The 14,258-nt window shown below is 54.3% G+C and overlaps 5 protein-coding genes across 5 annotated transcripts; 1 reads left to right on the forward strand and 4 right to left on the reverse strand.

Moving 5' to 3' along the window:
* Positions 1–76: 76 nt before the first annotated feature.
* Positions 77–2,092, reverse strand: BO70DRAFT_370767 (flavin-binding monooxygenase-like protein; the record flags this gene model as incomplete). Its single annotated transcript, XM_025544762.1, has 6 exons — positions 77–799; positions 844–897; positions 972–1,354; positions 1,516–1,613; positions 1,667–1,919; positions 2,059–2,092. The coding sequence occupies 6 exons, from the start codon at positions 2,090–2,092 to the stop codon at positions 77–79; spliced, it is 1,545 nt and encodes a 514-aa protein (XP_025399999.1).
* A 1,208-nt stretch (positions 2,093–3,300) lies between these two features.
* On the forward strand, positions 3,301–5,240 carry BO70DRAFT_370774 (uncharacterized protein; the record flags this gene model as incomplete). Its single annotated transcript, XM_025544764.1, has 6 exons — positions 3,301–3,444; positions 3,592–3,818; positions 3,964–4,198; positions 4,343–4,456; positions 4,633–4,932; positions 5,142–5,240. The coding sequence occupies 6 exons, from the start codon at positions 3,301–3,303 to the stop codon at positions 5,238–5,240; spliced, it is 1,119 nt and encodes a 372-aa protein (XP_025400000.1).
* On the reverse strand, positions 5,039–7,536 carry BO70DRAFT_313967 (putative MFS lactose permease). Its single transcript, XM_025540263.1, has 6 exons — positions 7,310–7,536; positions 7,001–7,214; positions 6,550–6,899; positions 6,202–6,424; positions 5,642–6,069; positions 5,039–5,525 (listed from the first exon to the last, which is right to left on the reverse strand). Exons 1-6 carry the CDS (start codon positions 7,460–7,462, stop codon positions 5,277–5,279), a joined length of 1,617 nt encoding a protein of 538 aa, XP_025400001.1. The 5' UTR covers positions 7,463–7,536; the 3' UTR covers positions 5,039–5,276.
* A 1,036-nt stretch (positions 7,537–8,572) lies between these two features.
* Positions 8,573–9,079, reverse strand: BO70DRAFT_290442 (uncharacterized protein; the record flags this gene model as incomplete). The annotated part of the gene is made up of 1 exon (XM_025539347.1): positions 8,573–9,079. A coding segment is annotated over one exon (507 nt), but the record flags the coding sequence as incomplete, so codon positions are not given.
* Positions 9,080–10,337: 1,258 nt separating this feature from the next.
* Positions 10,338–14,010, reverse strand: BO70DRAFT_370770 (Pfs, NB-ARC and Ankyrin domain protein; the record flags this gene model as incomplete). The annotated part of the gene is made up of 5 exons (XM_025544763.1): positions 10,338–10,355; positions 10,408–10,812; positions 10,843–10,960; positions 11,477–13,517; positions 13,602–14,010. The coding sequence occupies 5 exons, from the start codon at positions 14,008–14,010 to the stop codon at positions 10,338–10,340; spliced, it is 2,991 nt and encodes a 996-aa protein (XP_025400003.1).
* Positions 14,011–14,258: the final 248 nt, after the last annotated feature.

Raw genomic sequence — 14,258 nt, forward strand, 5'->3', positions numbered from 1 at the left:
TGTAGTCGAGTGGACTACATAGGTACTATAGGTACACTTTTAGGGGTTGTCATATTGCTGTAGATCAAACAAACAATCATTCCCTCCCCAACCACTCCTCCACCAACCCGCGATAATCCTCCATCCCATACGACTTCATCCAGCACCACCCGGTCTTCCTCTTGACATCCAGCCCCAGATCCCGCAGCAGCAGATCGACATACGGCAGCGCATCGAACACGAAATCGGGATTGCGCTTCCCGAACCCGCCGGGACAGCGGTGGACGCCAAACTGGGTATGCAGCGCCATCTCCCACAGCGCATCGACATGGCCATCGCCATCGCCATTACTCTTCCCGCGGACCTCCTCCACCAAATCCAGGGGACACCTCTCCACCACCCTCCTCACCACCCCCTGATCACCCCCGAGATACGCGGCCGCCCACAACGCCTGCGTCTGCGCCACCAAGGCGGTATTAATGGTCATGGCATTCCCCAGCACCACGACCGAGCGATCGCCCACGAACCCCGCCGGAACCATGAACCGGGCCAACCGATACGGATGGCGGGCGCACGCCGCGGCATCGCTGGCCAGGGGCACATACCCGGCCAGCCGTCGCTTCTCCACCACGGCGCGCGCCTCGCGCAGCTTGGGAAACCGGCGCAGGATCTCGGCATCCGCGCGCCTCACCGTCCCCTGCGACAGGAAATCCTCCGCCCACGGAAAGCCCAAGGCCCTCTCGATCCCGGCTGGCCGGAACTGCACCCGCGGGGTGGCTGCCCACCCAGTCGCACAGACGATGCCCTCGCTCTCCACCCTCTCCCCAGACCCCAGCACCACCCCGCCCCCGCATCCAGATCCACAATATCGTCCACGATAACCCTAACCCGCCCACTCCTCACCATCCCCAACACCCCCTTTTTCTTATTATTATCATCCCCCCCCGGATAATTCAGAATACTCAACCCCGAAGCCACCCAAAACGCCCCACCCAAGGCCTCAACTTCCCCACCTCCTCGTCCTCCTCGTACCCATTCAACGCAACCACATCCCGCTCCAACACCCCCCAGAACCCATCCACAACCTTCCTCCCCAGCCACGTGCCGTGCAAGAACCTCCGGATGACCCCAAACCCATCCGCCTCGCCCCAGATACACGGACTGAACCACGTCAGCAGCCGCGTGGTGACCAGTTTCTCCAGCCAGGCCTTGAACGGCGTCACGTGTGGGGGCGCCATCCACGCCGGCCCGTGGCCCCGCCGCCGGATGATCCAGGTGACGGTGCAGGAGGCGCTGCAGGCGGCGTGCACGGCGTCCCAGGCGGATTTGGTGCCGCCGAGGATGGTCAGTTTGCGGGAGGGGGTGAGGAGGGTGTCTTGGTGGGGGGGAAGGGAGAGGGACGAGGTGTGGATGATGGGGTGGGGGAAGAGGGATTGCGAGGGAAGCGGGGGAGGTAGGGAGTCGAGGTGAGGCCGGTTGCGAGGATGAGTTTGGGGGTGTGGATTTTTGTTTCGTTTTCCGTGGTGGTGGTGGTACATTCGGTGCATTTGGTGGATGTAGTGAATGTAGTGGATGGAGCAGGCGCAGTCGTAACAACCCACCCCCCATTCCCATTCCCATCGACCGCCTCCACCCTCTCAACAACCCTCACCTCCACCCCCAACCGAATACACCCCCGAGACCAAACCGCTCCACAAACCGCGCCAGATACTCGTGGATCACCTCCCCGGGGATATGCTCCCCCGGCTTGACCCCGAAGGACGCGTCCATGGGGAAATCTGAGAATTCGTACGTGCCCAGCATGTTGTTGGATTTCAGCCCCGGGTAGAGACGCTGCGTGGCCCATACGCCGCCGACGCTGGACGCGCTGTCGAGGCAGATTATGCGGGCGGTGGGGTGGACCTGTCGGTAGGTTTTGAGCGCGGAGAGGCCGTGCCAGCCTGTTTTTTTTTTTTTTTTTTTAATATGTTAGGATGGATTTTGTGAGGGGTGTACTTCTGTGGGGGGGTGTATGGGGAGAGAAATTTGGGTCATTTGAGAGAGGAAGAGAGGGAGGGAGGGGGGGGGGAGGGAGGATACCTGCGCCGACAATAACCAGATCCACAGACTCCATAGTTCAATTAAGTCCGTGTCGTGTAAGTATATAGATACACGGTAGTTACTTTGTATAGTTATGCGATATGATGAATCAATCCGAACCGCGTCGACAAAGAACATCCCAAACCCACTGACCATGTCCGGGCGACACTGATTTATATACGGTGGGGTAGCACCCATTCCCTAGACTCGCCGCCCTCGAGTAAGACGCAGGCAGGGAGGCAACGGCACTACGTTTCTGGCAAAAGTGGGGTTCGGAATGGGGTTACTCACTGGGTATCTACTGGTTAGATAGGGGCAGCCGTTGAAAGGGCAGTGCTCCGATCGGCGGTTTTAATCTCCTGGCGTTCGGTGCTAGAACGAACTAGCCTCCTTGCAGTTGCCCTGGCTGCCTGCGCTAGGCTCGTTTAAGATGGAGATGGCCTGCAGGATCGCGTAGCGGTGCTTGTGCGACTTCGGAGTCCGCGATGGTGTGTGTGTGTGTATTGTATTATTATGGGGCTGGTGATGAGCTAACGCCCAGGGGGATGGATCATGGATCATGGATACCACTAAATCAGCTCACAGGGAGTTAGGGTTGTGCTCCACCGGGTGGGGTCGGGACGTGACGGTGACAGGTGTCAGGAACACTGTTCCGCTGTGGTCTCCCCCCAACAAGTATCTAGTTATTTGTGTTTCGACCTGACATATCCATGTCTGGCATGTGGGGCATCTGTCCCTTGTCAGTTGTCTCCTGTCAGTCTTGTCAGTCTTGTCAGTGGTCTCCTGTCTGGTCCACTGCCGATCGTCTCCAGCCGTGTGCACTGTCCCCCCACCAGCCGGCCCATCACAAAGTCAGATAAATTCGATACGTCGTCGGCTAGCAGATCGTCCTGCAGAAAACACAAAGAACAGAGCACAGAGCACAGAGCACAGTTTCCTGCGTGATGTATGTAGGTACTTATGCGGGCCGGGACTGATCGGGCCAGGGTAGTGGACATATAAGAATAGGAGTAAGTCTGATGGGCATCTCTATCTGTCTATCTATCTATTCTATAGTGGACTGTCAGGATGGTATAGTATGTTCTGAGCGATAGCGAATCGTCCCCTGTCATTATCCATCTCTGAATTCTTTCTCTCTTTCTTTCTTTCTTTCTTTCTCTCTTTCTTTCTTTCTCTCTTTCTTTCTTTCTTTCTTTCTTTCTTTCTTTTATATATATTTGGATATCCACTCGTTCCAACCCCATGGCCGGCGATGACTTCGTCGTCGAGGCCTTCACCCTCCTGGCTCTCGCCATCACCACGATCGCTTTCCGCCTCGTCGCGCGATGGGTCACCGCGGGGCCCAAGAACTTCATGCTCGATGATTATTTGATGCCGCTGGCGGGGGTATTCCTCCCCTTTTTGCCCTTCCCCTTAATCCCATTTTCTTTTGATACTCCCTTGCAGGACATTTCTTTCTTGCACTGCATTGTATTACATTCTTTCTTAAAATGCTCTTCTGCATCTAATTAACTCATTAATGGACTTTTGCAGATCGTCTACGCCCTCGAAACGGCGGCCGCGTACTGCGTCGGCGCGTGGTGGAAAGGCCTCGCCAACAACGCCATGACGGCCGCCCAGCGCGTCTCTCTGGCCCCGGACTCGGAGGAATACCGGCTGCGGGTGGGGGGGTCGAAGACGCAGGTGCTGGGGTGGTCGCTGTACACGACGCTGCTGTGGCTGTTGAAGGCGTGTATGGCGGTGTTTTATTCGAGGTTGACGTGCGTGATATCTCTCTCCGATTCTTTCCGATCCTATCCCGTTTTATAGTGTTCTATCCTATTCTATCCCGTCCCATAATTCCCTATCCTACTACATACCCAACGCTTCCCCATAAACCCCGAAGAAATACTAAGATAAACGCAGAGCCGGCCTCATAAACATGCACATCCGCATCCGCATCGCCTACCTCGCCATCGGAGCGACCTACCTCGCCACCATCCTCAGCATCCTCGTGGGCTGCCACCCGCTGCACAAGAACTGGCAGATCAGCCCTGACCCGGGCAATTACTGCCAACCGGCGGTTTCTCACATCGATGTCTATGTCACGGTGACGCTGAACGTCACGACTGATTTGTATCTGATTTCGATTCCGTTTCCTGTACGTTTTCTTCTCTCATCCTTTTTTTTTTCACTTTCTACCTTCCTGTCTTCCGAATGTCTACTCTAATGGTTACAATGATGAAGAAGAAGAAGAAAAAGAAGAAGAACAGAAATCAGAATAAATAGATACTGATAAGACCAGATCCTATTCAAAGCGCGTCTTCCGACCAGAGAGAAACTGGAGCTGATTGTGCTTTTCTCGGGCGGGATCTTTGTCATGGCGGCGGGCATTTTACGCTGCGTGTTGATTGTGACGGTGTGTCTTTTCCCCCTCGAACAAACACGAGTCAAGTGCCATGGTCGCTTTTCGCCGCTGTTGTCTCAAAGCAAAACCCCACTCCTTACCTGTCGCGTTCCCTTACATATCCCTCCCCCACCCCAACAACAACAACAACACTAACAAATCAATTCCAAAACAAAAAAAAAAAAAAGGCCGGCACAAACGGCGCCTCTCAAGCTGGCAACTGGGCCTGTCGTGAAACCTTTGTGGCGGTAATCATCGGCAACGCACCCATGATCTACCCGCTGTGTCGACGATTAGCACGCCGGGCGGGCTGGTACCTCAGCACGCGCGGCGGCAGCGGCGGAGGGAGCACCTCGCGGAGCTATCCGCTTTCTGAGGCGGAGGGGGGTCCGAGTTCGATGGGGAGTAGTGGGATGGGGAGGCGGCATGGGCAGAAGAAGAGGTTTAGACATCCGTTGTCGTTGCCGGATACGCAGTGGAATGGGACTGTTAGTACGATGGTTGGGGCTGGGGGGGATGGGAATGGGAGTGAGGAGAGGATTATTCCGTCAGCGGGGACGGGGGGGACGGTGGAGGGGGGTATGGAGGAGGATGGGTTGCATGGTGGGAATGGGGATGGAGAGGAGGATGGAGAGTTAGGGCTGTAAGCGAGACAGTCATCGGGAAGACTTCCTGAAGTATGCAACCCATCTACCAGACCCCAAACGTGTATGATATGATATACGACATTGATTCTCATCCAGTCCCTCCCTTCCCCTCAACTACATCCAAATCCAGATGGATATACCCAAAATAATCCCACCCCCCCAAGACAACTACCCAATCAGACTACCTACGCCTTGGTAATCTCAGTCACCAACACCTCATGTTTCTGCAGCGACGCCTTGACCGGATGCGGCTGCTGAAAGATGACCGTCAACTCCTCGAGGGTGCGCTTGCTTGTCTCGACAAACAGGAAGTAAATCACCACCACCTCCATGGTATCCCAGAAGATGAACAGGAAGTAGTACTTCCAGCCGGCGCCCGTGAACGCGATCCCCGTCACGAAGGTATTGTAGAATGAGGCGATGTTGACGAAGAACTATGCCGCAGATATGGTTAGCAAAGCCTTTGTTGCATCCAAGCAACAGAAAGAACTTTCTCTACGAAAAAAGAAAGAAAGAAAGAAAAAAAAGAGAACGAAAGGTAAAAACAAACATTATTCATCCCCATCCCCTTCGCTCTTGACTCATACCGCAAACACTCCACCGGATACATGGCCTGATTCGGCGTCCAGCCAGCCGAATACACGAAGCCAAAGATAAAGATCATGGCGATCTGGGCGCGGGCCATGATGCCGCTCTTGGCGATGGGGGTGCCGTCCGGTCCATCAACGACATTCGTGGCGTTCAGCGCGGTCACGATAGCGAAGAGCACGACGATGATGCTGGTGGACACGAGCAGCTGCGTGCGTCGGCCGATGCGGTCGGTGATCAGGGCCCCCGAGAGCGCGCCCAGCAGGGACACCACGTTCTGCAGCCCCTGCAGCAGCAGTTGCGTGTTGTTGCTCGTCACCCCTGCGCCGCGCAGCATCTGCGGGTAGTAGTAGCTGACGGGGCCGTTGCCGGACCATTGGCCGAATATTGCTGTTGTTTGTTATTAGTATTCTTCTTTTGTTTCTTGGTGATGTTGCTGTTGCTGTTGTTGTTGGATATTGTATGCGAATGGAAGGGAAGGGAAGGAAGGAAGGAAGGAAGGAAAGGAAGGGAGGAAAGCACCCATAATAATCACCAGCATAGACCGATACCGCACCTCGCGTGTATTAAACAGCTCGCGATAATCCCACCACCGCTTGTCGCTGCCCGTCTTGGAGATATCCTCCATCATCTCTTGGTACTCCAGCTGCACGATGGGGGCGTTGCGGTCCCCGTCGCCGTGGTACTCGGCCAGCACTTTCAGGGCTTCCTCGTGCTTGTCGCGCGAGATGAGCCATCGGGGACTCTACCTTTACCATCAGTATATCTCCAATCCCAATCCACAAACCAACAAAAGAGAAACAGGAAAAAAAAAAAAAGGTGTAAGGTGCAGGATAAGGGGGGGGGGGGGGAAGGGGGAGAGGGCCTTACCTCGGGAATAAACGGACAAAAAACCAGCACCAGCCCCGAAAAGACCATCTGCACCCAGATGGGAATCCGCCAGCTCATGGTGCCCTGCAACTGACTGGTCCTCCACGGGATGAACGTTCCGGGAATGCCTCCCCCGAACCACAGCACATTGTACAGCCCGGTCATGGCGCCGCGATACGACGGATGGGCCATCTCGGAGACGTATGCGGGCCCTGCGGTGGCGGAGATGGCGACCCCGAAGCCCAGGATGAAACGCCCGGCCATGAAGCCGCCCAGGTTGTGGCAGGTGGCTTGCACGACGGTGCCGATGATGATGAAGATGGCACCGAGGGCCATGCCGATTTTGCGGCCTATCAGAGGGGGGGGGTTAGTGGATGTATAGTAATACTTACAGGGAGAGAGTGAAAGGAGGGGGAGAAGCGAGGAGAGGGAAAGAACAGAGGGATGGCACCTCTAAAATCCGTAAACGGCCCCGCGAAAAACGAGCCCACAATATTCCCAATCGTATAGATAGCATACACGATGCCGGTGGACGGCGTGCCGCTATTCGGGTCGAAGCCGAAGTAATCGCGGTATTGGGGGTAGCTGTTGATGGAGCCCATCAGGGAGCCGTCGTAGCCGTTGATGCACGAGTTGAGGATGGCCACCGCGATGCAGCCGTACAGCTTGGATCACAAATCACCGATTAATGAATTGGATTAAGGAGAGAAGAGGACGGAGGAAGGGAGAAGGGAAGGAGAAAGACAGCAGGAGAGCATACCTTGAACATGCTCTTGCTCCACAGACTCGGCTTCTGCTGGATGGTCGCCACCGCCAGAGCGGCGTTGTTGACGTCCCGGACTTGCACTTGCTCTTGCTCTTGGGCATCGGGGGCGTCGATGTGCGAGACGCTGGGCGCGGGTTTTTCCGCCATGGTCTGTGTCGTTGTCTGGGTCTGGGTTGGGGTTGAGACTGGCTGGACTGTCTCGGGGATGGAATAGATGCGAGGGATGGGCGAGGAAGGGTAGATATACTTACCTCCCTCCCTCCCTCCCTCCCTCCCTCCCTCAGGTCGGGGAACGTCTGCGCTGCCCGATGCAATGCAACGTTAGTATATGGAGGGGCTGTGATAGGATCGGTCGGGCGTCTGGGGAGGGATGGATGCAGCAAGGGAGTTGCCCCGCGTCCAAACGGGCTTAGGGAATCCGGGGTAGCTGGGAGCTGAGGGGGATACGAGATGGGATTGGAGGTTGGATGTTGGATGTTGGATGTTGACAGCTGATGGGAAGTCAAAGTCCAAGCCCAGATAAACTCACGATGGCCTCACATTCACATCCACAATTCACATTCACTAGACTATCACATACGGAAGACGGCCCGAACTGCCGCATCGCCTGGGGAAATGCAGGGCTCCCGTCTGGGTCTGGGGTCGGACTAAAGCAACCCTAAGCGAGCTGTTAGTCTGTTAGTCTGTTAGGCACCCGGCCCTGCATTCCGTCCGATGACAACTGCCTAGGCAGATCGGATGATGCTTACCCTTACTCTTACTCGTACGGTTACCATCTGTCCTGTGATTCCGGGCCCTCGGGCCATCGCGAGTGAGGTCTTTGGGTTGCTGCCATACGTCGAGGCCATATCCCCACCACCGCCACATGGCGACACTAGCCGTCTAGTATCGACTAGTACTGGCCGGCCAGGCTCACTCTCACTGGGTTCATCCGCACAGACCTGGTGAATGGAATGTATCCATACGAGCAGTCTAGTCTAGTGTCTGTCTAGTGTCTATCTAGGGTCTAGACTCCTGCAGGGTCATCGGGGTCCACGTGTCGAAGTCAACTCGACCCGACATCCGACTTTTCACTTCTGATCATGTAGCTCGCTCATATTGTACAACTCTACCTATACCGACATACATACATACATACACAATATAACAATATACATACACAATATAACAATATACATACACAATATAACAATATACATACACAATATAACAACCCCACACCCAAACATACAGACAAAAACAAAAACAAAAAAAATCCTACCCCACCAACTCCCCCCTCTCCTGGGGACTAAGATACAAACTCAACGAATAATACCTCCCCTGAATAATCTCCGTCTCCCCGATCGGATTCCCCGCCAACACCAGCCTGGACCCCCCCGCAAACGGCAGCGCCACCCACAACGGCCGCCCCAGGGCGTCCGCCCCCGTCCACGCCTCGGACGTACACGACATGCTGCTCCCGTACAGCAGCGGGTTGAACCCATTGCACACCGCCTCGGGGATATGCAGCACGTCGTGCAGCTCCAGCGTCTCTGTGTCAAACGGGTTCCCCAGCCCCCGCACCACCGGCACCCGCACCGTCCCGACCCCCGCGACCTCCAGCTCCTCGTGCGGGTTGAAGATGTTGTGTGTCAGCCGCCGCGTGATCGGGCGGTACGTGGTGAAGACGGCGCGGTCGCGCGCGTAGTGGCAGTTGCCTTGCACCACCATCCAGTCGTAGCAGATGCGGGCGGCGGGGGGGAGGTGCGTGGCTTTGCTGCGCTTGGTGTGCGGGGGGAGGTCGGGAGGTCGGGGAGAGGGCGCGGGTTGTCATCGTGGTGGTTGTGTTGCTGTTGGCGGGCGTGTGTGGGTGGGTGGGATGGATCTGGGCTGTAGTGAGTCTGTGGCGGTTAGTGGTGGTTTGTGAGGTGGATGGGGCGCGAACCTGTCAATTGAGTGGGCGTTGGGGGGTGGATGGATGGGCAGGAGGTGCAGAATGAGGAAGAAGGGGACGGGGATGGATGGAACTGGAAGACGCTGAGCTGGGCTGAACCAGACTTGACGCCCCGAATCCGGCAATCTGCATTGCCGACGCGCCATTGGCTGGTTGGAGGGAGACCTGGCCGGATCGGGTATGGCGCGCTCTGAGCTCCCCGGCTCTTTAGTCAGTGCGCACGTGACTTCATCGCTTCCACACGACTTGCCTAAAGGGGAAATCATGATGTTATTCAGAGTCCCAGGCATTCAGAGCAAAATGTCTCACTGTCAGAAAGATGACGACTCAAGTAAGACATGGCCCCTGTCCCGATATCTCACTGTACCCGTTTCCGAGTTATTTTGATGACACGAGCGTACAGCAAGGAAACGAGGCCGTGGGACCTTTAGACTGGTGGTAAGATGATCGACGTGCCTAGCTAGCAAGGAGGGGGAGCAGGAGACAGGTGCCTGCGGAGCCAGTCACCGCAGGCGGTAACACCTCAGGCAGCACCCCCGGTGGCACCTTCTGGCCAACTCTTCAAAGCCTCTACAATCAAATCCTTCCCCTTTTTTGTCGACATAGGTAATAATGCTTCAAGGTCGCTCCTTCTTGCTTGGCTGTGCATCGGACCCATCTTGAGAAGCTCCTTGACCACATCCTCATGACCAAATTGTATTGCCTGAGTCAGTGGTGTTCTGTTATGCTCATCTCTTATAAATATATTCACCTTGCCCGTATCGAAAAGACTACGGACTACTGTGGCATGTCCACGGCTTGCAGCGTGGATTATTGGTGTGCGTCCAAATATGTCCACAGAGTCTGGCTCAACCTGTCCTGTCTTCAACAAGAGATCAACGATATCTAGATGTCCATCTTGTGCTGCCTGAGATAGTGGTGTTATTCCATTATTATCTCTTGAGTCTGGCTCAACCTTCCCCGTCTTCAACAAGAGATCGACGATATCTAGATGTCCATCTTGTGCTGCCTGAGATAGTGGTGTTATTCCATTATTATCTCTTGAGTCTGGCTCAACCTTCCCCGTCTTCAACAAGAGATCGACGATATCTAGATGTCCATCTTGTGCTGCGTGAGATAGTGGTATTATTCCATTATTATCTCTTGAGTCAGGGTCAACCTTCCCCGTATTCAACAAGAGATTGACGATGCCTAGATCTCCATCTTTTGCTGCGTGAGACAGTGGCGTCTTCCCATAATTATCCCTTGGATCAGGGTCAACCCTTCCTGTTGCTAGGAGCCGGGTACATGCATGTATCTGGCCTTTGGATGCAGCATATGAGAAGGGCGTTATCCCCTCTTTATTTTTGATATCAGGGTCTAGTGAGTTGCTGGCAAGAAGCACATCCATGAGAACGTGGTGTTGGGGGGAGGCAAGTCGAAGATGATAGGCATAGGAACCCATCAGCCGATCGAGATTATTGCACCCCACTGTGTAGTGTAAAGCAGTGTCGCCGCAATTATCCTTTGCATTGACATCCATTTTACCAGTGTCCAGAAGCAGCTGCGCAATATCAACGTGTCCCTTTCTGACAGCAGCATGCAGGGGTGTCACGCCGTGATGATTAGGAATTGTAGGATTAGATTTACCCGTTTGCAAGATTAACCTGAGAATGTCCTCGCGTCCCCACTCTGCAGCGCAGTACACTGATGTCTCTTCGAACACGCCTTCTCTATCATTCAGGTCAATCCGTCCCGTGGCTAGCATTTGGCTGACAATAGCTGTCTGGCCATACTGGATGGCCCAATGAAACAGTGAGGGCTCACGGTTTAGGTGGCTGGGGATGCTAAGATTCGGACTGTAACCTGCAATGAGAAAGGCTAAAACCTCACTTTTGCCACACTTAACGGCATCAGAGAAGAGACAGATCAACTCTGAATTAGCCACTGGATGTAAGAAGTCGGACGCATCGGTAGCCTGGACCGTGTTGGCACCCCCTCCACCGGTCACAAGGAGGACGGCAGCAAGAGAGTATTTCTTCTCCGCGAGAGCAAAAGAAAACAATGATTTTTTCTTCGGCAAATTCATATACCCTCCTAGCTTGAGCAGCAGGCTGGAGAGCTCTTTCTCATACATCGGCCGAACGAGGTCACGGATCCTCTCGATTGTCAGTAGTCTCGTATCTAGCTGTAAGAGAGCTGACACTGCAGCAGGACTTTCACTTGCTATGGCTGCAAGAATAGGATACTGATAGCGTCCCCCTAGTACGTGGACATCTGGAGCCTTCTGTCGAACATTCTTTATCAGGTTCGCAAGATTGCGTTCTGCAAGGATATACAAAAGGCTCACATCCAGTTCGTGACGCCGGACCCGAAATATTTCAAATGCGTTGCTGTATCGAACCCAGTTTGCTAGGTCAAAGTTATCGAGGAAGACGTTTTGATCAACGAAGCCTCCTTCGGCAGCGTCAGCATGATAGAGAACGTTGTGTACTGCATATTCCAGGAATGGAAATTTTTCGTTAAGGTGATTTTGCAGGAGTTGGACTTTCTCTCTAGATGCAACCAGCATTTCTTCAACTGTAGGAACGTGGCCGCAGATGTTTGATTGCAAAAAGTTGTGACAGCATTGCTTCAATCGATCATGGCTAGAAGGACCGAAGTTGGTCTGATCAGGCCAAAGCTCCTGCAGACCGTTCTCTTTCAGTAGGTAATCTCGTACAGATTCATGAATGAACTGCACCGTTTTGCCTTTAGACTTGGTTATTTCGGCAAGCCCCTTGGAGGTACTAGTTATAAACCGATCCATGTCCTGAAGAGTGATATCCTCGGGATCCCAGGCCTCGGCTAGGCTCTCAGGCTCCTCCGAGAGTAGGGCAAAGTAGAGCTCCTCTCGCTTTAGCGGTCTCTTGGCGAACAGGATCCACTGGATACAAAGCAAAAGATCGTCCATATTTGCGCCGTCTCGGGTCAATATGTCCCTGAACAGGTCACTCAGCCTGCCTGGTATCTCGCGCAGCCTTTTGCGAAGGGCGTGTAGACGACCGCGCTCAAACTCTCGGTTCAGTATTTGAACTACCAGAACGGTCCAGAGGAAGATCCCCGATGCTTTTTCGAGTATCTCAAGTCTGATCTGCTCTGACTGCTTGCTGCGCCCAATCTTCAACTCGCTATGCAGGAATCGGGCGATATCCTCCGCATGACCTTCCTGATCTTCAAGCTTCATCTCAACCCCTTTCTCCACCGTAATATGGGGGTAGTGGCGACTCGAGAAACAAATATTGAGCTGAACTCGTGAAGATGCTGCATGGTCTCCTAAGGATTCGAAGTAGTCAATCATGACGCGAATCTGCTCTTCATCGCATTCATCAAGCGCGTCGATAAAGCATACGACGCGTCGACCTCCAAGCAAAGCGATTGCTCTGCGGAAGAGATGTTGAAGTATATTGATGTTCCATGATCCATTCTCGTTCCGATCCAAGCACGCTGAGGGGTCTACCTCATCTAGTAGGACCTGTACTTCCGGAAGGCGCTCAAGCAACTGGAACAATAGAGAGCGGTACATGCCAAAGGTTGTCTTCTCCAAGTCTTCGCCTCTAGCGTTGAAGAAAAACGAGAGCGTCACATTGTTCTCCTGCCTTGGTGTGAGAGCTTGTTGAAAGGCGAACTTCATCATGGTAGACTTTCCACTTCCGGCCTTACCCTTGATCCAAAGAAGGCCATGGTGCTCCGGGAATCGGTTGTAGTCCAACCATTCCAAGTACTCTTGCTTCTGTAAGAGCCACTTGCAGGATTTTGCGTGGGCAGCCTTGATTGTCGCCTGTCTGCTTTCCAGTGCATCAAATGTCAACGCATCCATGACCCGTCTGCGGTGGCCTTGCACGTCACTGGGAACTGGGCTTGCTGTGTTTGATAAAGGCCGCGATCCAGTACCTCCCATCGCAAGCAGAAGTTCTTTTGCATATGCGGCGGCTGTTGCAGCGGCGTACCCCTGCCATTCCTTCTTCTTGTGCGAATCCGAATAGTCCGAGATGCCCCTGATGACCAGGCAAGGGAAGTTGTCCATCAGCCCAGCTGCCTCCATCTCGAAACATAGGATGTTCGACTCCGCAGCCAACCGATCTCTGGTTTCGGCATGTTTGATAACCTGGTTGCCGGAGGCTATCAGGCCGTAGTGAACCACCGGCCGATCGTCACGGCGAGGCGCGCGATCCACAAGCCTTTCTCGGTCGCATTTCTCGCAGGTTTGCTCTGATATGTCATGCTCATAGTCCGACTCGAAGAGAAGGTCTTTCTGGGCACCAGGGAATGCGTATGCCCTGGCCATCTGGGGATGTCTGGACAGCATTCCAGATACCAGAGTTGGAATTTGACTCTCCCTGAGAAGGTATTCGGCCCGTAAATTTGTGATTGCAGTCAAGAGCGATGTTGAGGGTTTGTTCAATCTGCCCGTTCGCTCGAATCGCCCCTCCTGCACGGTTTTGCCGTAGTCGTACTGGACCACTCCCTCGAAGCGTGCCGTTGGAACACTGACGACGACGTCGCCTAGTCTGATGTCTGCAGACTCGGAAGGCGCCCCTCCGCCAATGCCAACCATGAGCAGATGGTGTATTGACCCGAAGCTGAAGCGCATGCTGCTTGCGACCGTTGTGGCCGATGTGGTCCCGTAAACCCCGGCGGGAAGGCAGGCAATCACGACATTCCGATTCCCGATCGCTCCGAGGATATACGAGTTTTTGTCGTTTGGAGAGGTCTGGAGGGGAGGATGGATCTCGTCGAGCATCGCCTTCGCTGCTGCTGCTTCGAGGGCAAGAGCGCAGAGCCAGCCGACGGTGTAGTCATCGTGGGAGCGCTGGGGTTGGCTGGAATCGAGGCTGTTGTCAACTCTTCTCCGCTTGGAGAGGTTTTCGGCAGGATACTCTCTTCTGTCCATGGAAGGGTTTGAACGATGATGGAAGGATAGGTGATACTTCAACGGGGAAGATGTCTTGTTGAGAGGTGGTAAAGGGGGAAATGGGAAGGTGCGATGCT

This window comes from Aspergillus heteromorphus (assembly GCF_003184545.1).
Source record: "Aspergillus heteromorphus CBS 117.55 chromosome Unknown BO70scaffold_10, whole genome shotgun sequence".
NCBI lineage: Eukaryota > Fungi > Ascomycota > Eurotiomycetes > Eurotiales > Aspergillaceae > Aspergillus > Aspergillus heteromorphus.